Source organism: Aythya ferina (assembly GCF_964211825.1).
Source record: "Aythya ferina genome assembly, chromosome: 15".
In the NCBI taxonomy this organism is placed as follows: Eukaryota; Metazoa; Chordata; class Aves; order Anseriformes; family Anatidae; genus Aythya; species Aythya ferina.
This window is the reverse complement of record NC_140314.1, coordinates 13218873-13246363: the sequence shown is the minus strand read 5'-3', so window position 1 is coordinate 13246363 and position 27491 is coordinate 13218873. Positions and strand designations below refer to the sequence as shown.

Below are 27491 nucleotides of genomic sequence, written 5' to 3'. Positions count from 1 at the left end.
GGGAATTTCCAAAAACTTGACAAGTTGAAAATTAATGCTATTATTTTCATGCAAGGGCACTTCACAGGTGAGCTGAAAAGGGAGTTGATATGGACAAAGCTAAGAAATCCCACCTACACTCAAGAAATCCTACCAAACGTGGTACATTTTCCAAGTGTTTTATTTTGTCAGAGGAAGTCTGTGGGATATTACTGAGTGCAACATGATACTGCCAGCTTTGAAAAAGAAGTAATACGGCAGCATCAGTCAATGTTTATGTTTGTAAGAAGCCAGAAGTTCAAGCCCCTTCCCATCAATACCTCTAAGTATTACTGATTACATCAACCCTTCCAGTTCAACCAAGCTTACAGGAAACCCAGAAAAGAGCAAGCAGCACGTGAATCAATGGCTGGGCACAACTCACTGAGTGCTAAGTGGGAAAGAGGACCCATGCTTACTCTCAAGCAGTATGAAATAATCTAATAGCAGATATACTCAGTGCAAGAGATGTTGTAAATTTGTATATGCAATCTAGTGTTTCAAGGGGTTATTTTGAAAAAACTCAAAATGGCACCATAAGAAGAAACTCACATTTTTGCTAATTTTGTTCATTGACTTCACAAGTGGCAACAATCTACTGAGACACATATTTCATTGCTGACATAAGCAAGCCAACATCATCACCCTGACTGACCTGTGGCCTCTGAGTATTAACATGATTCTGATGAGCCCAGCTGAGATTTTACCACTACAACTTTTACGTTTTTCCCTTTAATGAACTTCAAGATTAAGTAGTAAGAACATTTTCCCCACTCCAATAGATTGAACAGCTGAAAAAGAAACTCACTTCTCTTTTCCCTTCATTTCACCCATAGTAGTAAATCACCTTACTAGTGAATCTCTCATGGAAGTTTTGAGAACACCCTGTGGCACGCTCTGGACTATCCACTGATATTTAAGTACTTGGGCTTCATGTGGGAGAGGCTCTGCAGTACATACAGGCAGTGTTAGATAAAGACAGTCAGCAGTTGCCTCCAGATAGCACAGAGTGTGAGGCGTGCTTGCAGAACAGAACTGCACACTTGAATTCTCAGGAATAAGCAAAAACTTCTTTGCATCAACCACCCTTGACCCAAGCACAGATGGCAAAAGAACATTACCTTGTTCAGAATCTCATCACAGGGAAGACTCATGATATGGCAAAACAGTGTCACCTAGAGTTCTCCTGGGAAACTCGTTCACTCCCAGAACAGTGTTACATAGAAGATTCCCCTCCCACATTCCTCCATTTAACGTCAGGAGAGTGCATTAACCTTCTGCAAGCCAATGTTTAATTCCCCAAACATTTAGTGATATCAGCACAATTATTCTCAGATTTAAAGCTTCATTTCAGCTTTCACAAAAGACAAAGAAATAGAAGTGTCTAAGCACTGCACATAATCTCAGGCTTTCAGCTGCCTTAAACGCAAGTCAGACTGAAATTATTATACTGATATGGAATAGAAATGTAAACAAGAATCCAGCCTCTGAGATATGATTGTCCTGTCTGGGTGCCTTCTTCAGAGGCAGCCTCCTCAAACAGATGCAGCTGGAATGTATCAAGGGCTCAGGTACAAGGAGGAAGGTAACTAGCAATCACAGTTCCTTTGAGAATTAAGGACTTTCATAACTTTCTCATGAAATGGTACTGATAATAGCTCATGATTTGTCTGCACAATGTCTGTTTACAGCAGGGCAATGATTTTATGAACTTTTGTCACACCTTTATGAACTTTTTTATGCCTTTTGTCAAATCTGAGGTCTCCAATATTCCTGTGAAAGGACGTTTGATATTACTGACTCAAGCCAGATAGTTTTTCCAGTGGCACACAGCTCTACAGTACACCTCAGGCAGCTCAGTGTCTCCGAGGAATTGCATTGAACAGCAAAATTGTCCTGCGATATTGACTTGTATACATTTAGGATGGTTTGAAATCATTCCATTTTCATTTTTACCTAATATCAACACCTGAATCCAGCCAGATCTGGTATCTAGAGGTAATGAGCTAAGGAGTTAATCAGGAACATCACTTCACTTTAACCTGCCTTAAATAAAAGTAAACAACTAAGCCCTGCATTCAAGTGCACTGCTTAGTAATTATTAAGGAACACTGTGCCCACAGGTAATTATGGTCTAACTAGGTTCCTGCATTAGAATTTGCCCTGGAAATCCTAAGACAACCAAAAAACTGTCTGAATAATGATAGTCATGTCAGCCATTCATGGTATCCCTGAAGCCCCACACCTCCAAGACAGAGATCTGGAAGCTTTCAGAACACAATGGTTGATTATTGAAAGTATTGCAGTGGCTGGTTCTTCCATGGTTCAGGTCTGCATCCAGATAAAGAGCCTGGCCATCACCACCTCCTGTGAAGAGACAAGGACGAATTTAAAGCTGTCTTTACCTTTCTTAGGATGTGAAACTGCTATACAAGAAAACGACTTAAGTATTGGAAGCTTTAAATGGGATTTACTTGCAATTTTCAGGTATAACAGCTATGATCAAATGCATAGCTTTTAAATGACAATATCAGAATAGTGTTTTTTTTTTTTTATTTTGTTTTTTTTTTTAATTCATGCAATTCAGTAAGAACAAGAATACTGACTCAACTGCCTGCCTTTAAGGCTTGTTTTTCATTGCTGGAGAATCGTGAAAGCTATCAACTGCATATTTTCTCTCAGTGAAGGAAAATTGCAGAAACTTAGCAATCAAAAACAAAGCTGGGAGGAGAACAAGATCCATAGGCAACAGCATTGGCTTGGAATTCTTAATCATTAGAAAACACATCAAAGTGAACAGGATTTTGATTATCCGTGGATCTATGTCAATATTCACAGAGCTTATAGTCAGAGATGCAGTAAAGTGAAACAGATTTAAACAGAAATGTGTTAGGAAAACAAAAAGAAGGATTTCCCTACTGCTTATAGGGCAACCATATAAGAATCATTACAGAAACCATCTGAAGAATCAAAAGGGTTGAAAGCCTTGCCTACACCTGGAGTTGTTCATTTTTATGTATCTACTGCCCAAGCTTGTATTTCTCTTATTACTACCTATAGTGAACAGTAAAGATCTCTCAATTATCTGTGACACATCAATATAAGTGATTTCCAATTCAGTTACAAATTACTCAAGTTCTCACTAGCCTAGCTGATACTTAAGCAGCCCAACTTGTGGTTGATTACAGCACGTGTTGCTAAGTGGGAAATTGGCAGACATTTGATGGTACAGATGAAATCAGTGGACTAGTTGCTCTCTCAACAAGTGCCAAGTGAAGCTCTTTATGAAAAGAAAAACTACAGCTGTACCTGTTGCTTGTACACTCCCTTAGGTGACAACCTTACTAAGCAGGCTTTTGCCAAAGTCAACAGCATCACAGATCCAATAAAGTTCCAGAAGAATGAACATGTTTTATACTTCACCTTGTGATTCAAAAGCCTCAGCATAAACTAAGATCCTCTTCAAGAACTATTTCTCATCACTAGGCAGGATGAAGGTATGGCTGTGTTTAAAACTATGACTTACTGTCAAAGATCTTATTCTAAAATGCACAGCGTTTAAGTTTTCCCATGGAAAGTTTGGTTGGGTAACAACATCAGGCTTTGGCCACTTCTCTCTAACTGCAGCAATACTGAAATGTGTATGTGGTAAACATAGGTGACACTCTTATCTAAACCTGACAGGAAGAACTGGTCGGATATATGCTCGAGTTTTCATACTGACTTACCTATAATGATGCATTCACTGCTGCCAGCCATGAACATGGAGGCTGTTTTGGAAGGCAAGTTGAAGTGCCGAGCTGATAAGAAAGGAGAAAGGCGATCTGATGGGTCTGATGGAAGGCTACGGGATGACAGGGTGCTGGAAGCTGGTGAGACGTGATTTTCTGGTTCAGAACCACTTGTGGCCAGTTCTGGGTGTTTTATGATTACCCACTCATAGCGCTCTACTTCTGGTTGCAGCTGTTTAGGTGAGGAGAAAAGCAAAACTTTAAATTAATGAACATTCACAATGCTGAAAGCTCTGCAGAGAAAACAACATTCAAGCCCCTTAGAGTCTACCTGATCGGACCAAACTGTATTTTAGGTCAGATGTCATTTTTCTTTATACCTTTGCTTTTTAAGTGATTGAAGAAATGATGCAGTGGTTCCCGTGTTACCTTAATATATCTTGTTAGAAAATACTCTGTGCGTGGGGAAATAAATGTCTTACCACAAAGCCAAGAAGTAAAACTTTCTCCACTCAACATTAAGAGCTCAGTCGACTTAGAAACTAGCAGGGCATATAATCCAGCCTCTTCAGCTGGAAGGAAAGCACGAGTTACTTATACCAGTACAGTGTTTTGCCATGCTGCTGTGTAGCAACAACATTTTACTCACCCTAAATACAAAGCACTCCCCAGTTCCAAAGAAACTCAGCTTGTTCCCACCTCGTCTCCGCTCGCTCCAATCAGTTGACAGGTAAGCACCGCAGACCTAGTGCAAAGAGCAAGGGCAGGAGGTTTTCCATTGAAGAAGCTTGTTAAACCAATCGACACCAACATTTCAGAGTCCAGAACTGAAGGTTCTATTTAGTTTAATTTTAAAACTTTCTAGAACAGTGGATTAAGACAGCACAAGTACTTATATAGAGATTTAAAACGCTTTAATCTACAGAGTACCCTTCAAATACCAAGTGTTTCATGAATTATTTTTATATCTCATGGGCCTTAAAGGAAAAGTGTTCTAACATAATCCCAGCTACCAAAACACAAATCACTCCAGATTTGTAAATCCTGATTTCTGCTTCATTTTGGCACCCAAAGCAACAGTATCACCACAAGTTACAGTATGAGTAACTCTGGCTGAATTCTTTTTGCTGGCAAATAGTAGTCTTGGGCTCTCTCTCTATTTCAAACTGCAGGTTAAAATCAGCCTAGTTAGGTCAATTCTAAACTAGCCTATTTGAACAGCATGGAGTTTGCTAGCTTCTGATAAAGAAAAACAGCCCTATGTGGCTGAGTTCTGCGGACTCCCTTGTTCACACTGGAAGAATTTCTCACTACCAGCAACAAGCATCACTGCTACGTGGAGGCACACCAAGCAATGAATCTCTAAGAATGAGATGAAAGCAATACTGCATGTTTTCAGAACTACAGTTAAACAGAATCATTTCAAGGTACACTTACTGTTTACCTTCCACCAGCATCACAAACACAACTCCTACGACAAAAGTATTGAAAAATAATTCTGTTATAGAGATAAAAGCACATGCATGAAGTAAACAAAAAGCCTAGAATGCCGTTTGATCTGCTATAATGGAATGCATGAGAGCTAGCAAAATCAGAAGACTAGTTTTCCTCTTTCCAAAATGCAAAGATTGTAATAAAAAGAATGTGTCCCTTGGCAGAAGCAAACATGCAAAAAAAAATCCCCACCAACCAAAAGACCTGCCACTTCTCTCCTTTTTTTGTTTGAACTGTGTGCACTTTTTTTTTTTTTTTAGGAGTAAGAAACTAACTGTACTATGAGAACAGCATCACTTAAAGCTAGGCTTTGTACATACTCCAAGACGAGAAGCAAAATAACACCTTATGTACATTCCTTCTTCCCTTTAGATATAATGGGGATCATATAAGCCATCGGCACGTCAGTAAGTCTGGCACTGCCAGAAACAGTATACAGAACTACAAAACAACCTGTAGCATTAGGTAGATGTGAAAAAGAGTAGAACAGGAGATTTTTAATGGGTAGTTATCCTGCAGGAACACAAGCAGAAATATAATCCTCCATACTGTATGAATAGCTTGACATTATACACAGAACATTCAGAAGTCTAGCATGGTAGATCAGAGAACAGACATTCATTACACAGGGTACTTGAGTGTGATCACTGAGGTTCTGTGAAGCTTTCTTGTTTTATGCATATTTTTTTTTTTACTTATTTTTTTAAAGCTTGAGATAAAGCTAATGCTTTTGTTTTCACATCATGTTTTCAGCAAGTTTGCAGCTACACAAAGCTCAGAGGAGTGGCTGAGAAAACTGGGCCTGTTTAGCCCAGAAGAGAAGACTGAGGGGAAACCTCATCAATATGTATAAATATCTGAGGGGAGGGTGTCAAGAGGATGGAGCTGGTCTCTTTTCAGTTGTGCCCAGCAAGAGGACGAGAGGCAATGGGCACGAATTGGGCACAAATGGGCAATGGGCACAGGAGGTTCCAGCTGAATATGAGGGGGCACTTCTGTACTGGGAAGGTGACAGAGTGCTGGGACAGGTTGCCCAGAGAGGCTGTGCAGGCTCCTTCTCTAGAGATATTCAAAACCTGCCTGGATGTGATCCCGCTCGGCAGGGGTGTTGGACTGGAGGTCCCTTCCCACCTCGGCCATTCTGTGATTATGTAGAATGGCTGGGACCTTAAAGATCACCTAACTCCAACCCCCTGCCATGGCAGGGATGCCACCCACCAGATCAGTTTGGCCAAGGCCCCATCCAGCCTGGTCTCGAACACCTCCAGGGATGGGGCATCCGCAGCTGCTCTGGGCAACCTGTTCAGTGCCTCACTGCCCTAGCAGTGAAGAACTTTCTCCTAACATTTTGTCTAAATCTGTCCTCTTTCAGTTTAAGAGCATTCCCCCTTGTCCTATCATTATATACCCAAGTAAAGAGTCCTTCTCCATCCTCTTTATAAGAGCCCTTTAAATATTGAAAGGCCGCAACGAGGTCCCCCTGAAACCTTCTCTTCTCCAGGCTGAGCATCCCTGGCTCTCTCAGCCTTTCTTCACAGAAGAGGTGTTCCAGCCCTCTGATCATCTTAGTCTGGTATTATTCATAGCATTTAAATTCTGCTACTTTCTCTCCTCATATCCTGAAGAAAATGAATATATCCCATATGAACCATGAGTTGAACACACCTCTGCAGCCACTCCTTCAGATTCTGTAACTGAGTCTGTCTGAGATCTCAGTGAGTTATTGTAGTACCTCATCCCGCATTACTTAGAATAACTGACTGAGACCTAGGGTGCAAGACTTAACCAAGAATTTATAGTCCCATAACCAGGAAGTGGTAAAAATTAAAGCATGCACCGTTTAAAAATGAACAAACAAAAAGCAATTCCACGTCCTTTGCCTCTCCATTTCATTATAAACTGTTCTGTGTTGCAATAACCTTGCACAATTGACTAAAACCTAATTTCATCAGTTGTGTTTTACCTCACTCACCTCCTTTGCTGTGGTCTTGATGAGAAGAAGAGTTGGTTCATGTCCCTCGCTGTGAGAATAGAACCTGAAGTGCAGAGCACAAAAAAAAATAAGCGCTCAACTACCATTATCAACTGCAGTTCATTTCCACTTTAACAATACACACCACCTCCTCCTTCAACTGATAGCCTGGCAAAGAGAGATAGCTGAAGCCTATGCATATTCCTTCAGATGCTTTCCACAGTCCATTGCAAATAACAGTTGAATGCAAACATTATCAAGCAGGTCTTTCTCCTCTACCTAGCTCTCTGTAGAGCTGTTCATGCCTCTGCAGAATGACTACCTGGCTACCTATCGCAACAGCAGCATTTTATTCTATTTTACATTAGGCAACAGAAAGAAAAAAAGAAAGGAAGTTGTGTTCTGAGGACTGATGGTTGTAATACAGGAGCCTTCTGTTTTCATAGCAAATAATTTTGATGCATTCTCTTTGCTTGCTTTTACTTTTCCTCATGGACACACAGCGCTATGTCAGTGCCCCACCTTGGTATCTCAATTTGAGATGTCATGATTAAGAGCTCTATGATCATAGTCTTGAGTGTCAATTGTGAACAGAACTTATGTCTATTTTATCTCTCTTTAATTAGAACAAACAGATTAAATGGAAACTGTAGAGGAACCTCCAGTTTCCAATTCTTTTATTTCCCTCTGGACAAGCATATTCAAACAGATCCATCAAAAAAGTTAAACAATTTATAACCAGTAGGGAATGAACCAGTCTCAGAGCAGTATATTCTTAACTGATGTGTTTGATTTTTCCAGTTGGTTGCTGACAGCTTAAAATGACTCTCCACATTCTGGCAAACGAAATATCCTGGTCAAATGCTGAAGCCAACAGGAATTTGCTACATTTACATTCCATCACATACTACTTTTTAGATCAAGTTCTGACAAGACGTGGCTTGTACGTCAATCCAGTGAACAGTTCATTGGTTTCTCTTTTTTGCTCTACAGTAGAGAGGAGTGGGGAAAGTTATAATTACCTGCTCAGACTACAGCCATGTTCCAAGGTGGTGAAGAGCAAGAGGGGCTGGCAAAGTGCAAAGCGCTCTGGGATCCATGACCAGATATCTCGCATCTCCTTCACGCTGACGATTTCAGACTTGAAGTTCTCAGCATGGACTGCCAAGTGCACATTCTGTCTGAGAAACACAATATAAAACATTGAGAAACAATAATTTAATAAAACCAACAGTCTTTGATTACTTGATGGCAAGAAGCAAAGAGCTGAACACCTAACGACCCTAGCAGGTATGCCACTGTCCAAAGCTCCAGCCCATGGGACCAGAAGGCCATGACATCGTGAAGAACATAAACTACAGCAGCTTAACAATCCTTGAGACCTAGTGATCTGGTTTTATTGGAATATTTTGAGCAATACTTCCGCGTGGCTGTTGTTGCCTGCATCTGTATATATAAAGGACATGACGGTGAGCCCGCTAGCTTGACCATGACCTTAAATTATGAACAAATTACTTTTGCTATTTAATTCATCTCTACACTTAAATACTAGCACCAAAATCCCTATAGTCAGGGTCTGAAATAAACAGGTAGCACTTTTTTTTCCCCCTCTAAGGTGCTGCCTGTATTGTGGAATCAGGGAATTCCTAAGACCCTCAGAAATCTTAGAGAAATCAATATTATCATGGTAAACAACTTTGTAAAAGCTTCAAGTATTTGGCTTGGATTGAAGTTCCACCAATTAGAAACATTTCATTACGAATGACTTCTACTTCATTAAGAAGTGAAGAAGCTCCTAGCCTCATGGTTGCAGATGGAATCTGAACACACAAAGTAAGGGAATGCCAGCAGCTCACACCAGAAATCAACCTCCCCGCTTCCTCTCCAAGAGGCCTGATACAATTATGAAAACTGATTCTTAGCCTTTAAACACTTTAAGGTAATAAAAAGAGTAACATCTCAACCAGCCTTCATTTCTTAGATTAAATAAGCACACAAACTCAGAGCCTGGGGATTAAACAAGTGTTACTGCATCCGCGACTGATGTTAAAGTCTTTTAAAATGCAAGTGTGATGGTCAAGTACATGTTAGAAGTGACATATAAACTCATGCAAGATATTAAGTTATTGAAGAGCAATTAGTTGAAATAAGTTTTAGTTTGCAAGGGTTCAGTCTGTGGAAGAGTTGCAAGTATTTTCCTTTTTTTTTTTTTTTTTTTTTTTGACAGTTCTGCATTTCTTTTCTCTCTTTGTGGAACATAAAGAGGACCTCAATTCTGCATATCTGCACATATCTGGATATCTTAGCTGCTCCCAAAATTACACACGCATATATATTTTAATTATATATTTTTTTTCCTTTGTAGTACCAAGAAATCAGCATTTTCACTGTACTTTAAAGCAGTGCTTGCCAGGAGAAATTGGGAAATGCTTATGGAAATTTAGCATAGTTGCCTTAGCACCAACATTTCTCATGAGATGACTTCTTAGGTCATTTAAAAGCCTCGCATTTCCTTTAACAACATGAACTAAGTCACTACTTGCATTCTTGCCCTGCACTGTTTAGTTAGTCAGACACTTGTATGGATGCCTACTTAAACAGCCTACGAGTACTAGTGGGTTTTAAAACTTAGAGTATATCACTGTGACTGGGATATTATTTATGCTTTTAAACAAAGCAAACTGAGGCACAGGAGAGATCAACTGGTCTGCTGCAAGGTCTGAGCAGAGACCTGAACCCACACCTTCAGAGTAATACTTTAGGTCTCAGCTCAAGACTTGAACCCACATCTTCAGAACCTTACTTTTGGTCTCAGCCCTCCTGGTCCTGTCTGGTCTGCAGCTAAAGACTGGTGGCACTATGAACAGATCTGAGAAACAAAGCCTTGGTTTTAGTTCATCAGAAATTAAGATTTTTCCCACATTCAAGGAATTAAAAAACATGCAGGGCTGTTAATTAGTTTATTACAATGCATTTCTGGAGGAAAAAATAATGATTATAAACAGGCTAAGACTTAGTAACAAGTATACAAAGTTTTAAACAAACTTACTGAACATCAAATAACAACCCTCGTAATTATTCCTGTGCTTAGCCAGTACATTTTTCACACTTACATAGATCTATTTGGGCAACAAACCTAAGTGCTGGTTCCTAAAAGGCTCTCAACTGCAGCGTGCCTGCCTTTCACCTCTGCTCCTTCTCCTGGCTGCCATGAGCCAGTGAGGTGAGGACTTTCCTGCCCACACCCCCCTCCAACCCTGTGTTTCAGCAGTATGCATAGCAGCACATCAACGTCAGTACCCCGTGTCTTCCTACAGCTTTTCCACGTAGGTGGAATATCTCCGTTACAAACAGATCCTTCTGGTTTGCTAAAAAGCACTGAACAGTCACCTGGCCATTTGAAAGTACTCCAGGCTGGCTCCTGACTGTCACCATAAATCGTTTTCTATTTCATGTCACCGTTCTATGAGTGGAACCTAGAGTATTGCTTTACCTAAGTACTTGAAATACAATGACTTATTGCCCAGTCAAATCACAGTTGTAGGTGCCTAGACTGGACACCCTATCCTGTGTTGACACCAGTGCCAGTACACAGCCCTCAGCTCCATCGGTCCCCTCAAAACCAAATCCTGCGCTGCTTCATTTTTTTGATGCTTTTCAGCAAATTGCAACTGGAGATACAAGCAACTAGCCTGTGTTTGTTCTCTCATTCTTTGGCAGCATTTCGTTAACAATGCTGAGAACCATCACTTCAGAGGGTAGCTGATTTTCAAGTTGGCTAAGTAAAAAGAGGCTCTGGTCTGTACCAGCTGCTGAAGATCAGGTTTAGCCTTCACCACCACCACAGGCCTTTCAGGATTATCCAGCAAAAACAAGACAAAACAAAAACGCCACTGCCTGAGAGAACACTGAATTTGGCCTGGCACTGCACTGAGATGTGCATCACCCATTGAGGTATTACCCCTCATCAGTATTTTCCTCAATCCTTCACATTAACTTATTGGGATCTGCATGGCAACTTTCTATTAATTGCTGGCATTAGAAAGACAGTTCAGTTTTTATTATCATGAAGGAAAGTAAAGGATTAGAAATTAACAAAATTTAAGTGTTTAATAAACCAGCTGATTTGCAGCTTTAGAAGGAACGTTATTTTTGCAGCTATATCATTAACACAAAGCGCCTCCGAGACTTCAGAGCTCCTGAAGATAAAGCCAGTGTTGCCTTTGTGTGGTAGCAGCTGTCACAGCAGCCACGTCTCGTGTGTTTTCCAAGATAACTTACAAATATCACACGCCAAACTGTGAGTCACCAAATTATTTCTCCCTGCTCTACTTTGTTTTGGGTCAAATCTTACTGGGTCTGCATAACCTTTAAAAGCCACCATAATTTCTGTTAGGACATGAACGTGTTGTAAGCGATATGCTTCTCAGGCAAAAATGTCTGCTGCAGGTGTGTAAGACTGAAACATAATCCTCTGTTGAGACCGGTGTTAACAGACACCCTGCACCTACATCAGTCCCCTCAGATCCAAACTCCGTGCTTCCTGGCAGAAATCGAGGCTTTCTGCTGTTTCCAGAATCCTGTAACTAAGGTAAAATTATATATGAACTTTGAAGATTTCCTTGGCTAGAATTAAAAAACAGATGATTTTTCAGAGACAAAATCCTCAACCCACTGTATATGATATGAAACACACTTGGACAAGTTTCCTCTTAAGGTGTTCTTTCAGACATGAAAACATGAGGAAATTAATTCCAATTGGCTTTTAGAAATTAGTACAAATGTTAGTGTGCATCTCTCACTAAAGTTAACCCATGGCACCTGCAACAAGGCCAAAAAAATTGTCTCAAAAGCATTAATTGAGACCCACACATCTGTGGTACTAATCACAGGGCAGCCTCTATTCGTTCTCTGCTTATCGGATATTTACAATCCACTAGTTTTTGTTCTTTAAGAAATGCTTTCCAGGCCAAGACTTGATGAATGACTGAGTTAAGCACTAATGCTGTATGGCTGAGTAACTCTGACCTTCTTGACCCACAAGCAAAAAGTCATCTTGCCTCTTTCAAAAAGCTACCCACAGAAAAATAAATACAGTGTAGTATAAATTGAGGCAAGTCACTTGTAGGAGCGTGCCAAATTGGGTTCCGTCCAACATCTTTCCAATTAGTTGCGGAAAGCTTGCAAAGTAGGAAATAATTGAGCATGCCTTACGTGAACTGCAACAGCACATACCAGGCTTGGACATGGAACAGTACCTTATAACTCTGAGGATGTTGCCTTTTTTTTTTTTTTTTTAAACAAAACTAACAAAATACCCAATTTTTCTTCCAGTGTAGAGATAACTTAAATCCCATCATTAACATCAAGCTTCTCTGTCCTGAAAAATACAGACTTGTACTGCTGTACAAAAATGCTGTGTTGACCAGCTGTATCCATTCCTCCCCCACACTCCGATCTTAGAACTCTGCAGGTGCTTTGAACTAACTTCGCAAGAGTGTATTCAGTAGATGTTATGCAGCAATCTGATGCTGTAATTGCTGCCTTGCTTCTCTTGCCCCAGCATTAGCAATAGTGACAAGATTAGAAAAAAAAATTAGCAGCCAATCAAAGACAGAAGAAGCGAGCAAAGTGCAAAGATTTGAGTGTTTGAGCCTACCTTTTTGGAGATGCCACACTGCAAACAGGAGGGGTGCAGTGGGTATGCAATTGACAGAAGAAGAACGTAAAAGGAAAGACAAAAAAAGATAGAACAGATCAGTGATTTTCTACATCCATGGCAAAGTGAATGTAAGGAGCCTGGAAAGAAACAAAGCACAGTTTGATTTGAATCACCAAGCAAAAGGAAAAAAAAATGACAGGTTAGGTTAAAATATTTTCTATCTTCCACCTTTTATTTTTTCCCCTTTTGCTGCCTGCTCAGTTATTTGACTGTAAAATAATTCATTAACTACTTGCACAGGCCAAACACATCTATCCAGACAAGAAAACTTTCATCTTATTGAGCAGTGGAGAAAAGCTCTTCTCCAGCAACTGCATCTGTGTACACCAGGATCCAAATAGAGCCTAGTTCACAGCAGTACCCAGATAATGGAGAATAAGAAGTATGTTTGAAAAAGTAAAGATGATAAAAGTTTTTAATTAGCAACTCTGCCTGCTGAGGTAATTCTTACTGGACTTACTTGGGTATAAATTTACTACATTTTGCTTTGAAGGCACCACTGTTCTGAGTGAGAATGCCTCTACAACATTCAGTGTAGCTGGATCTTCTGTTTAACTCTCACTCTGTTGCTGAAGAATATACTAGTATATTCAGAAAGGATATTACAGATCTTCTGAACCTCAGTACACGAATGAAAGGTAATATACACAAACTGCAGGAGTTCGTACTGCTTGTTGCAAGTCCTGAATGCAATGATTGGAATTCTACCCAACGTGACCTTCCAGTGGCTCAGCGCCTTGGCTCATTTCAGACTGGCAGAACAGTCTCTTCCAAGAGAAAAGCAAGGTAAAGCACAAGCCAGGTGTAAACCAAATTGTAAATCTAAAAACAAACCCTCGGAAAAGTCTGCAAGGTTCATGGAGATAACTTTCTGCATACAATGTACATGTAAATTCAGCTAATGTGTAAGTTACCTTGTAGGCTAGAATTGGGTAAGGCTATTTCAGTACCATGGAACATACCCATTTGCAATTACTGTGACTTACTCAGCAACATAACTGGCTGTAAGATATACACATGCAGAGGTCTCTTCACTAAGCTTTTATTTAAGGCTACCTATTGTAATGGACCAAGATTTCATTGGTCTATTGCTCCCAGCAGGCTTTTCCTCCTCTTGTTTCTGAAAAAGAGATAATGCAATCATCATCTGGATTGGTATCCTCACTTTCCTTTTTCATTGTTCTTTGAGAATAATTAATTTCAAATAGCATGTGTACCTGTCACAGAATTAGTTATCTCCTACCTATGTTTACTATGCCCTTGATTTTCAGGAGGTTTGCAGTCAAACTACTTTTAAAAGTAAACTGCAAATAAGACTTAGTTATTTCTCCCCTATTATAAAATAAACTCCCTAGGTGAGGAAAACATTCCCATCTCAGACAGTGTTTGCCTACTTGCAGTAAAGAAGCACCTGAGTTCACAGTACCGGACGGCACAAAATTCATGTTCTATACTAAAAATCTCATCTTAAGAACCTTTATATTTGTTTGGGTACTTTTCTTCCCAGTAAGTTACCAGTGTTTTTCCAGCTTTAATAAAATGTCTTTTGTTTTAAAATCAGCCTGTGAGTATCACAAATTTCAGAAGTCAAATTTGCAATATTTGCAATCAACATATACCCATAAAAGGTAATTATGAATCCATCACACTTCTCAGTTCAGTCCCAGCAATGCTTAATTTTTGGGCTGATAACTTTTTCTAAGTTCCCACAGGAAAAAGTCAGCAGAGGTATCAGCATGCACCAGCAGAGCTCTTCTCCTCCTCCACCAGGCACGCAAGACTAGCGGACTGTTTGGGCTGTCAGGTTTGTGGAGATCACTCGGACTACCTGTGGGGAGACCCCTACCTTTTCTGTTTGACTGTGATGCCCTTCTGCTGCAAAGCCTTCTCGTTGGCCATCTGCAGCAGCTGGATCTCCTTCCGTGAGAAAAGGCGGATAGCAAAGGCTTTTTCCAGAAGCCTCTCTGGAGACACTGACTTCGCGATGTCTCTCACAAAAGCCCGAATATCCTGCTGTACGCTGTCAGACTCCATGGGCTGCCCAGCTCTGACTTTGTGAAAGAATTTCAGAATAGCCAGCGCAACACGATAGAGAACTTTGTAGCCCTCCACCAGAAACACATCGAAGACCCGAGCAATGTATACCATGGGCAGCTCTCCGAAGAGCCACCGCTGCCAGTCAGAGTATACCTCTAACACGTCCTCAGACACTGCCACCATCAGCTTGTGTGCTGCCTGACAGTACTTGTTAACCAGGTCCCCGAAAGTCATGCACGAGGATTCAAAGGCTAGGAACGTCTGATCGATGAGCCGCTTAGAAGGGTCGTTGCAAGCAAGGATGCGGCAAACCTGTTCAAAACACTCTGCCTCATCCTTGCTGTAGTGAAGGAGCAAAGCTATCACAGACGGCAGCGCTGGGCAAAACGATATGTCTGGGAACTGGTTTGCAATGCACAAAATAATCTTCCTGACTGCCCCAATGCCTTCAGCATTCAAGCAGTACGTAGGGACGAGGCTGTCGTCAACAAACTCTGGTAGTGGCAGGGAGTTACTGTTACGTTTTCCGACAATCTTCACAACAATGTCGCGGTAAACATTTGCGTCCGGGGTCACTGTGCGGCACGGGATGTTGCTAATTAGCTTGTGGTACACTTTGGCTCTCAGAGAATGGTTCTTGGCCCAGTAGCCTTGTCGGGCCAGCTGCTTGAGTTCCTGGAACTCCGTGCAGGTTAGGTCCTTTGCGTCCTGGCTCTGGACAGTAACATCCATTTTGTCCCAATCCACAAAGCAGCTGTATTCATCCATGGCTTGAGGAGAAGCATATGAGAAAAATCATGAGAACTGAGACTATTTCATCATTAAATGTCTTGCAGATTTTCCTGAAAGAAGTAAAAAAAAAAAAGTTTGAGTAACAGACGATCTCCCATTTTCTTTAGGAACACACATATATACATGCAACTTGTTCTCGCACTGCCAAAGCTGTTCTCTAAAGCAAAAAGTATATAAGCATTTTTTATTTTTAAGCCAAACGTCACTTCCATTCTCATTACGTACTTGTCAGTAACTCATGTCAAAGTTGTTATCAATGGCCAGCCCACAGACTGATTCTGAGCCCATCTGCACATGAAGTAGACTTCCTAACTCAACTTCCTAACTAAACTTCCTAACTAAGCTTTAAATTAAATTCTTACTTACAGAGAGAAACATCCCACTCAGAAATATCCACAGCTTGTCCAGTTTGCAGTCTCTGTTCCTAACTCTCTGGGGAAGCAACTGTTATTTATACTAAAATTGTGCAGTTTCGCAAGCAGCGTAAACTGTTCCAAGACTGTGCGGCCAGTAAAAAGACGCTGACCTCCTGCTAGACACAACCATGTGCTCCTAGTTGCTCCTTTATGCTGGTACTGGCTCTCATGTGGTCACACAGTCACAGAGACTGGTTTGTTGATGTACAATTCTTCCTTTGCATTTGGTAAGCAAGACGTGCAGCTGTAGGGTCACCTAGGTCAACGTTAGTGCCAGTGCAAAGGTGACAAAGCAGAACCACCCTTTCTGATGGCAGTACAGGCTCACAGCAGCTTAAAACAGCTTCATGAAAGTGATTCTTAATCCTTGTGAGCACTGCACTGGACTTCTGGTTCTGATTTTGCATCCCTTTCTATGATCAAATCACCCTCTAGAGGGCCTGCTATCACCAACATTAGACCATTTTAAAAACACACCAGACTATAATAAGAGCAGTGAGAACTGAAAGATCAGGTTCTAGCCTCTGGTTCCTCAAACCACATGTTAACATGATCTACCAGCTGACTCCAGCTTCAAAGCACACCGGTGTCCCAGCAGACAGCATCCACTAATGCCCATCCGTGAATTAGCTTTAATTCACTGCATCTCCCCTTCTAGTTTTCCACTGAAACACACCAGTGACAGCAGGCAACAAGTTAGTCCACTACAGGAACATCTCTGTCAATGCGCCCTCAGTGCCGGGTTAAAGCTAGGGAGCACACCCCCACTGATGCTGCAGGCTCTGCAAAGGCAGCTGGGCCCTATAAAATGCAACAGGGCTGTGAAACTGATTTGTACAATTATGGCATTCTGTGCAAAGGTCAAAGCAACAACAACAGTTACTGAAATGCTTCCAGAAAACCTTTAGTCATTCCTGTATCAACAGACTGGACGATGCATAGAACTCAACATTTACTAGCACAGACCACGGGCTTTTTTATAGCAAGTGCATTAAAAGGATTTGAAACTCACGGCAGACACACCATCAAGACAGATGACTCATCCTTCCTACTTCACTACAGGAGGATAAAACAAACATTTTGGTTCAAGTTCAGAACATACAATGAGTATTAGCTTGGACAGCCATACATTTAATCTAGATAGTTTTAAATTGTGGCTAAAAATGAATTAAGATTTTTTTCTTTTTGGAACCACGCGCTGAAACTCCAAAATTTAATTTCTCTTTAATAAGGTTGTCAGCAACACAGGGAAGCCTTTTGGATGGCTCCTTCCCTCCAAATATTTTTTCAGATTTTATAAAAACATTTTTTTTGGGGAATCATCTATTACACTGTAGAACGTAAGAACAATAAAGAAATGCTCACCTTTTCTTTTTGTTGTGTTCTTCCACATATGAAGTTAATGCTCAGACTGTAATTAAAGGAGGCAGCATGTTGTCCCCACTTCAGACCTGAAAGCAGGCTGTATTAATGTGTGTAGGAACAGTGCTTCCTTGTGAGCACGTCTTTGGGATCAGCAAAGGAGTAACGGTGGGATAGCAGCCCACTGCAGGGTCGACGTAGCTCTGTTAAGTTAACATTCTTCTGTCATTCTCCACCTGGGAAACACAGGAGACTTACCTTTAATTGAAATTCTACAATACCCTTGTGGAGAAAAATTATATTTCTATTCAGGAGGGAGCAAAGTACAGGAAGTTGAACCATACAATTCATGGTCACTTCAGCACAGAAACCATTACGATCCTGTACTTGCTGGAGTCTCCACTATGAAACAGCTTCCCCTTTCTGCCATCACTTTTTGGGAACCACTTACGTCTACATTAGGGAGGGTTAATTGAAATGTCCATCTCATGAGAGAACTTACAAGATATTCAGAGTTACAACTTTTCTGTCCTTTTCCCTATAAATTTTCTTCTCTCTCCTTACTCTTTTTTTTTTTCTATCATTCACACACTTCATATCATATATTCATATGAATTCATAGCTATTTTCTACCATTCAGAGTCACAGGCATGCTTAAAGCTTGCATGTCATCTTTCCCTCTGGAAGTTTCTCCAGAAACTAACTGATTTAGTGAGTGCATGCTCCTCAGCAAGCTCACTGAAGTCAGTGGCTAGGGGATGGAAATCTGACAGAACTTTGGAGCACACTGGCTGAGAGAAGTCTTCCAGCTGTGCAAGCAGGTCAGGCTGCTTGTGCTTCTCAGAGCTCGAAATGCTGCAAGAAAAAAAAAAGACAGCTGCAAGAAAAAAAAAGACAGGAAAAGCAAACAGGCATTGTCGAGGCTGCTAAAGCATGACCAGATCTTAACTGCTTGCAAAACCAACAGAATTAGTGTGCTTCAGCGTAATGGTGCATAGCTCCCGACACTGTGCCAAAAGCTACTGCAAGCCAGCAGGCCTCGAACTGGGAGTATTTACTTGCCAAAGGAGAAGAGCCCAAGAAATTTCAGAAAACTTCTAGCCTGCCTTTGTCATTTCCTCCTCCCACTCCTTCCGAACCTTCCTCCATCCATCCCTCTGTACAAGTTTTCTCTTCTGGCAACCACATAAAGAGCAAAGTTTAACTCTGAGTTAACGGTAAAAGCAGGCAAAAGCTGTCCCATTTCCAGTAGCAAAGAGCAAGCTGGTCAGGGGCTGTGTCCCACCCACTTCTCGCAGGTACTGAGACTCATTTATATCTCCTTATTACAACACTACTCCTTTCCTCTTGGTAAAGTAACTTTAGGAAAGTTAGCACCACGTTGCAGCAGCATCCTCTGCCTGGATCTCTAGATAACAGCGCCTCAACTGCTGAGAACTGGAATGCTTTCAAGTACATCTTAAGACAAAATTGTAATAGGGTTTTAAAAATTAGCAAAGCCAATTCCATTACTCATATCAATGGCAAAGCTTGACAGTTCCATACACCTCCTTTAAGGAGATGTCCCCATTCTCCTTTCTAATTTGACTGACTTCTACAAAACAGTAAGAATTAGCACAGAACAGAACACCACCCTTTTTTAGCAGCAACCACCACACGAGTTTGAGATTGTTGGATCTATTGGTGTATTATGGAGCTTCTCGCTCTTCAGTTAACTGCAAATTAAAAACAAGTGAGAAGTAGAAAAAAGCATATTGAAAATACACCAAAAATGGCTGCAGTACAGACAGAAGATTTTCCGAGGTTAAGTTTAAAACTCTGAAGCAAATAATCATTATAATTCAAAACCAGGCAGTGACCATTGAACTAGAACTGGCACGATTTCAAGACAATGACTACATTTTTAAGAAATAAGCTTGCCAGTCCAGCCACATTTTTCCATTCCACCCCTTAATTCTTCCCACTGTTGTGTAAGCTACTTTCAGAAGATGTCTGAAAACTGCACTGAATTTTATAGAGCAATGAAGCAAATTGTGGCAGTCAAAAGTCTGATACTGCCTTTGAAAAAAAAAAAAAATCTATGAAAATAGCTAAAAACGCATCAGTCAGAAAACAAACAATTTGAATTATGACTTCCCTTCATCAAAGGGAATATAAGGTCACAATACTGCTAAAGCTAACATGGCTAGGGACAACTTTAATAAGTTTCATTACAAAAGCAACCTAGTAAGTTTTGCAAGATGTATTTCAATATTCCAGCCAGAAAACTAACCAATTCTACTTCCAGCTCATTAAAATAATCAATTTTTGATTTGTATAATAAAACAAACAATTATAATCAAATACATAATTTGCATAAACAATTTTTTGGTTCTTTCCCAAATGCAAGAATCAGCAAACTGAAATACCTGAACTAGAACTAATGTGGAGTACCAATATTTCTTCCAAACCCAGAGTGCATATATCCACGTTAGTGAAATATTTATATTCTAAACTTTTTTAAAATGCTTGATTTTAAAAATTCCAGCTTTGATTAAAACCCGAGATTAAACTACTTGGTATTGATTTTAATAAACACGGGAAAGTTCCTTAAAAAATTATAATCAGGAAAACCTTGATCCCTATCCTATTTAAATAGCCTTACAATTTTGCCTTCTGAAAGTTGTACAACAGATTAACAGCTTGTTAGGATACTTTACATGCACCCAGTGTAGTTACTGTATAACACAAAACCTAAACTTTGATAACATTTTTCAACTTACCCATGCACAGTTGTTGATTTTAATGAGGATCACTTTTCAAACACCTCTGATACAGCTCTTTGCTACGCACTGTACAGAACAGCTAGATACTGAAAACTGATATTTTGGCACGTGTTTTTATAATGTGCTAACAGAAAGCAAGTATTTTCTTTTGCTGTACAACAAAAGATTACTGCTAACCTCCTGGAGCTGCAGTGCATTGTCTCCTGTTTATGCTGTAGTGATGCTGCTAGAGAAAAGGCTCAAATCCACTTTCTTTCATTAAAGTGACCCATGCAGAAGGCACATGAACAGATGAATCTTCTTCCTTGAAATTTCTAGCCATTAGTCCTCACTCCAGTTTAAGGAAATTAAACCCCAAATCCTAAGTAGATGATTTCCCATCCTTGAGCAATACTGAGTCACATCTGAGAGTTTTGCTTTATATACCAACGAATCTGATAGAAGCATAAAGCAATGCAGCAAGAAAGTAATGCTGACCAACAGGCACTCTTTCTTCCCCAGTACTTTGGTGCATCTTGCAGTTTTCTCCGAGCCCAAGCTTACAGCAGCATACCTTGACATCTCTGCTACATGGATCTGGAAACAAGACCAGACATCACAGTGCCATCTCCTGTGACATTTACAGCTTCAATTCCTTCCCATTCCACAAACCATTTGGGAAGATATCAGAGCTAAAAATTAAGCACTCCATTTAGCACCAGAACAAGCCAAACACAACCAGCTCATCATGCGTAGGAAAGCAGTTTGGAACATGCTGATGCATTCTGAATTGACGATCCTCTTTAGTGGAGTACACAAGAGCTCAATGGATTGCTTTGATGAGGTTAAATGCAGTTCGATCTCTTTATGGATTGCCCTAGGCACTGTCCACAGAATAAGCTGGGCTCCTGCTTCTGGATAATGCTCTAGCACTAGTTTATCAGTTGCAATAGGGGCTGAGATATTTGCTCCCCATTGTTTTTCATGCTCTTTAGGGACAAAGGCTAGAAACCTGTTGACACAAAATGAGCACTCACTTCTGACTTCCCTGAGAAACTGCTGAAGACCTGATAATGTCTGACAGCCCTGGTAAGAGCTGCAGAGCAAATCATTTTAAGCATTTCAATGATTTATCTGTGGACATCACCATTGCAGATGAAGCACAGTCACTGAAGGTTTGCCTGAGAATCTCGTGCTTTCATTTATTAATGAAAACACAGGCAACATTGTCTTCTTAAACAGGGACTTTTAATTATCTCTGATTAATCAATCATGTATTTTATTACAATAAAAAGTTCAGAAACATGACAATCTATTCTGGTCTGATAAATAAATGACAGTAGTTTATATTTAAGAGAATGTCTAGGCCATATATCTACAAACATTTCAACAGAAAACAGCAACCCCTCATTCCCATCTCCTGTCCTGGGACAACACGAGCACTTCTAGTACTCAGTCACTGTTGATTCCATGAGCTGTACTTATTAGAAGATACCACAGAGGTAGAAAACCCAAACACTCCTAAAACAAACAACACAAAGGTCTGAAAAGAAAAATCTGGTGGAAAAAAAAAGGAACAGAAGAAAAGATTAATGGTTCCACAAAGGGGGCAAAATGGTAAAGAACAGAGCATTGTAAGAGGGTGCTGGATAGGAAATGTTATCAAACATATAGACAAGGAGCTTCTGTCCTGCCTATGTCGTTACAGACATGAGAACCATCTAGGGGAGAATTTTCCATTTAAAAAAAAACCACACACACACAAAACAAAACACTGAATTTAAGCAGCAAATCTATTTTATACAACAAATTAAGTGTCACTCATTTAAAATGTTTACTTTGAAACCAGAAGTTTCAAAATATGAAGTATGCATTTAAAGTCTATCAAGGTAATAGATCAATGACCCAACTCCTGTTATCTTTAAAACAAAACAAAACTAATTTAATGGAAGCAGTACAAATATCAGTGTGGAAACTTACAAGAATGTAACTTTTCTATCAATTTAAATGACAGAATGTGTTTAAGTTGATTTAAGATCTCCCAGTGCAATATATGAGCATGCAAAGCTTTAGTCCAGCAGTCACAGAGTGCTTAAAGGAAACCAAAGGTAGATGCTGGGCAGCTGAACGAGCAACCAACCCTGGGCTAATCGAACACACAAGTCCCTACAAGTTACCTCCTCTGCTGTGTAATCTTCCATGTCGGTAACTACCCCGTTAATATCTCCCCAGTGAAAATAAGAAGTCTCATATAGCAAGACATGATTTAAAGTGATCATGATTTATTAGCTCTGTGAATATTCAAGGCACTTGATCCTTTATACCTGCCTAGGGACTGGATTATACACTCAAACTAAAAGAGCTTCTAGCAACCTGGTCTAGTGGTAGGTGTCCCTGCCCACGGCAGGGAGACTGGAATGAGATGATTTTGATTCTGTGATTGTCCCTTCCATCACAAACCATTCCGTGATGCTACAACTCTTACTCTGCGTTTATAGAAATTGCTGCATGTCTTCTTTGCCTTTGTAGTAAGCAAGCAGGGAGGTGCACGCCATGCACACCAGCAGCTATCAACAGAACTTGTTAATTCCAGGGTAAGTTCTGCAGCCCCACAATTTCAGCTGGCAGCTGAAAATGGAGTAGGAAATCCTTATCGTATCAGACTACTTTATTATCTTTTGCAGCAAGTGCTAAAGGCATAGAGGTTTCCTCTGGGAAAACGATCTGATTTACAGTAACATAAGCATTGTGAAAATTACAAAGTTAAAGCTGTCAATTTATAAAGAATCTATTCTCTCCCAGCTCAGTAAACCTCTGTATCTTCTCCCTCTTCCCAAAACTGCCCAAAATAAAAGCTTCAATAATCTAGTACCCTGGTGATGGATTGCCCCTCTTTGGAAACAAAAGGTAGATTATCCTGCACACAAGAGAAAACTTAGACACCAACACCAAACCAGCTCTAAATACACTTTAGAATTAAAGGAGGATCTAATCTCAGGCAGAATGCCGACAACTACATTCCAGGGAACTTAAAATAAAGCAATATATTGCTCTCATTTCTGTAGTCTTTCAAAAGTTATGCCCTACGAAAATCCTAAGAGTAGCATCAACACTTGTCCTGAAGCAGCCAAGGTACAGAAACAGCATTTTATACTGTAAAAGCAATCACTGCACAATCCCAAGCTACTGCGACCGTATTTTATCAAAAATCAGTGGCATTCATAATCACAGACTGGTTGCTGAGTTTTTAATCTATTATTGTAGATCGCTAATCTCTGGTTTTACAAGAGGGGCAAAGTTTTGGGAAGCCTAGCCTTGTCAGAGGACCATTAAGACAGCTAAGGGCTCAGAGCACAGGACAGATGAGTCGCCTTGCAGTAGATGGTGTTCCTTATCCACACGCTTATCCTGAGTAAACTTAAAGGGACTTGAAGTATCTGATGTCTGCTCTGCCAAATGTCACTGCACGAATCCACAGATGCTTGTCTCTCAGCTGGAGGAGAGGGCTTACAGGCATACTGAGATGTAAAGCAGGAATCTTGTCCCCTTGGGGAATTACATTAGAAAGCAAACATTCCCTCTATACAGTGAGATATTATAGCAAAAACAAACAAAAAAGACAAACAGCACCCGTAAACCCCTCCTTCCCCCAGACTGAAGGAATTTTATTAATCCTTACCGCAAAACTTATCTTCATGTAGATCTTCTGACAGCTCTGTTGATGAGGAGAAAAAAATAATAAAATTAGACCATTTAAAAAGAATGCAACGGGCAGCACTCACATGCATCAGGTACACCGATGACCTCTGTAACTACAAAAGCAATCTGCCTGCACTTCTGCACGGCTTCCAATATTTGCCTTTGTAGTATGGAGAACAAGGGGGCAAATACCCTCACAATAGAGAGCAGCAGCTAATTAACCATACTATTAAAGTGCTTACAGCATAAACAATTCATTTCAGTCTCTCAAACCACAAGCAGGATTACTGCTTGTGGCACCTTTGTAATAAATATTATTAGCCAATGTTCCCTTTGTGGTTTATTGCTGGTTCTCCTCTGCTCCAGCTCTCCCGCAGTGTTCCCCAGTGTTTTGATCTATGAAATTGCCTGTTTAACACAGAATTTGGTGTCCTTCCTGTAATCTCTGAAGAGCATCTCTCCTCATAGGACATCAGTAGTTTCTGCATAGGTAGGTGTAGAACACCAGCTCTACAGCTTACAGTATTTATCTTCTTAGGTTTAAGATCCCCAGTTCTGAAACAAAATAACTATATTCTGGAGATACGTAGTGCAGCACAGGTTCAAATCAGCTTAGTAAGCTGATAGCGGTCACTAGACCAGGCTCTTGTCCTATTAGGTAAGAAAGTTGGAATTAATTTGATAAACATTAGTTTTCTTTTCAAATGCGTTATATTCAGCCTAGCAGATTTCGAAATAAAGCAGTTTTAATGACTGCAAAATCTGGTCGTGAGAGCATCTTTTTACGTGAGTTATTTCTTCCTTCAGTCATTTTCTCCTGGAAAACTCTAACAAAATAACCCAGCGCTGGTGTAGCCACACAGATGTTACACCTGTTTGGTAACAGAACAGAGCCGTGTCCATACCAAGCACAATAAAACAGCCAGGCTGCCAAACTCCTTCTCTGAGACAGTGGGAATCAACAACGCCTGGCCTTTTGCAACATTTGGAAGCTCAGGTAGCTGTCCTTTGACCCAAGAAGTTTAAACAAGAGAACAAATGAGATATGGTGAAGCCTAAGTGCATGAACAACGCAGATAAGAGCGCTTATATCTGTTAGTTCAGAGAAACAGCTGATTCCACAACTGGACGCCTCCAGCACGCCCTCCCACCCATACACACAGAATCCAAGCAAGTCAATCATTAATATAGCGCAATTAGCTCTGCCTATTTTTGTATCAGACAGGTCGCGTGACTGCCTGGTCAGGTACAAGGGAACTAAATGGCTGACGACCAGCGTTACTTAAATGAACTCCACTGCAAGCCCTTGTCCCCAAGCTAGGTGCTATGCAAACATATCCAAATATTCCACTTACACCTGCAAATAAAGGCATCCCCAGATGAACACATCAGACTTCCAAAACAAATTTTAGCTCTTTGATTCTCAGTCACAAATCAAAGCCATAAGTGGAGACCAGCAATGCTTCTTTCAGGCCACTATCACAGCTCACCTACTCCAAGCGTTACCATATACCCACCTACCTCAGAGCACGTACCCACACAGCCTAACACAAGCAGCTCTAACAGCCCCTCCAACCTCAGGGGCAGAGCAGAATGCAACTTAAAGAGCTACAACACCAAGGACCAAAATCTACGGTCTGTTGCCAATAATTTGCCTGTTATTAACTCCATCCAGCTTCAGCACTGAAGCAGAGGCCCTTACAACCTAAACAAATGCCAGGGCAGTATTATCAGATCGCAATAACCTTGATGTTGGAGGCAGCAAGAGACACAAGCAGCGTGGACTGGTTTGCTTTAACGCTTGCCTGCCTTGAATTTCTGGATACAAAAATTTCAGTGCAGGTGTAACTTCTTTCAGGTTACTTTAACAACCCAAATGACACAGCTGATCAGAGGCCCGGGGAGGCTGTTTCAAGGTTTCAAATTAACAGAATGAAGAAACAAAACCAAGGGGAGAAACAAAGGGCTACAATAGAAGGAGAGTTAGGATGAGCAGAGGCACTTGAATGTGGAAAGTCCACAGATAGCTTGTTACAAACTTTACTTGGCAACATTTAATTATTAACAGCAAGAAAGAGAAGCAGAAGGCTCTTCCCCTAGTGTTCAAACTCTAGCCACACAAACACCTGCAATTTTTCAAATATTAATGAAAGAAAAGCCATTCAGTACAAAGGCTGTCAGTAGCTAGCTATTGCGCAATATTATCCACAGCTATTTTACAAATTACAAAGGACAGAAGTATAATGCATTGCTTGGAAGCAACAAAGAGCTGATATAAAACGTGGCTGGAGCCCTTCGAACCGAGTTCTCAGTGCTGCTTCTGCAAAGCAACCATCGTAAGATAGATGCCTATGGCAACACCACCTAACTACTAGTGGCTGTGTAACGAAGGAGGTTCTAACAAGGAATTCTTTTTTCTGGTGACACCGAGATGCGATCTGTGTTGTTTTCATCCCCTGAGTGTTCCCGGACACTCTGACAATCCTACCTGGCTTGTTGTTACGCCACACAAGCTTTCGGATGCCCCAGCTTCCCTACAGAGCCGGACACAAGCCCAGCTTGGAGGCAGTGTTTCCGTACAGAGCCCCCCCTTTCCCCACATCACACCCGCAGGCCCCCGGCCCTCCCGGTGCCTCTGACACCGCCAGGGCCTGGAGCAGCGGCCGCAGGCTGTGCCCCCGCTGTGTGCCCGTGTGCTGGCACAGGGGGGGCTGAGCAGCACCCGGTCAGGTTATGGAGGGGGCCTCGAGCTCGGGGTCAAGTGGGAAAGGCTCTGCCAGCCCCGGCATCCCCGCAGCCATCTCCCAGCACACACGCAGCCCCTCGCTGAAGAGCAGCATGAAAATAAAGCGGTGAGAAGGTCACTGCTGGGGCAGCCCCCGGGGACACCCAGACCCAGCAGCGGGACCCCAGGGCTCCGCACCCCTCAGGCGCACACCCACCGCCCCCCAACCCCCCACCCGGGGGGCTCCGCCGCACAGCGGGGCACTGGCGCTGCCACCCGCCCGGCCCGCCCGGCCCTCAGCACGCCCAGAGCACCGCCGGCCCCCGCCCGGACCCTCCCGGGACCCGCCGGTGCTCGGGGCTGGCACCGGGCAGGACGCGGCCCCCCCCTCCGCCCCGGCCGCCCTCACCGCCCTCAGCGCCGCGGCTCCCGCCAGGCCCCGCGCACGCGCCCCCAGCCTGCACGGCCGCGAGCACCGCGGGGGGCGCCGCGCGCACGCGCACAGGCCGGCCGCCGCCGCGGGGGCCGCGCGCGCGCGCATGCGCGCCGCCGGGCGGGCGGTGAGGCGGGCACGTGCCGGGCGCGGGGCGCGAGGCGGCGGCACCGCCCTGAGGCGGCCCTGAGGGGGGCGCGGCCCCGGGGCTCCTCGCGGGGCGCTTCGGGCTCGGCCCCGGGCCGGGTGGTTTCCTACCGAGCCTGCGATGGCCGGGGCAGGACCGGCTCGTTGCTAAGCCGCAGGGTGGCTGCGGTGCTTGTTGGGCTCGGCTCGGCGGCTTCGT

The 27491-nt window shown here is 41.9% G+C and overlaps 1 protein-coding gene across 9 annotated transcripts; it reads right to left on the bottom strand.

The window, feature by feature from the left end:
- Positions 1-1287: 1287 nt before the first annotated feature.
- On the bottom strand, positions 1288-27491 carry LOC311445106 (TBC1 domain family member 24-like). Of its 9 annotated transcripts, none has more exons than XM_084536831.1 (10): positions 27404-27427; positions 23968-24003; positions 17548-17780; positions 14784-15816; positions 12875-12892; positions 8238-8396; positions 7216-7279; positions 4399-4494; positions 3747-3981; positions 1288-2385 (listed from the first exon to the last, which is right to left on the bottom strand). In XM_084536831.1, the coding sequence occupies exons 4-10, from the start codon at positions 15740-15742 to the stop codon at positions 2231-2233; spliced, it is 1686 nt and encodes a 561-aa protein (XP_084392957.1). In that variant the 5' UTR covers positions 15743-15816; positions 17548-17780; positions 23968-24003; positions 27404-27427; the 3' UTR covers positions 1288-2230. The 9 variants fall into 9 exon arrangements, with proteins under 9 accessions (XP_084392957.1, XP_084392956.1, XP_084392964.1 ...); XM_084536830.1 differs by lacking the exon at positions 27404-27427 and adding an exon at positions 27122-27237; XM_084536838.1 differs by lacking the exons at positions 12875-12892; positions 27404-27427 and adding an exon at positions 27122-27237 and having other exon boundaries at positions 14784-15286; positions 15335-15816.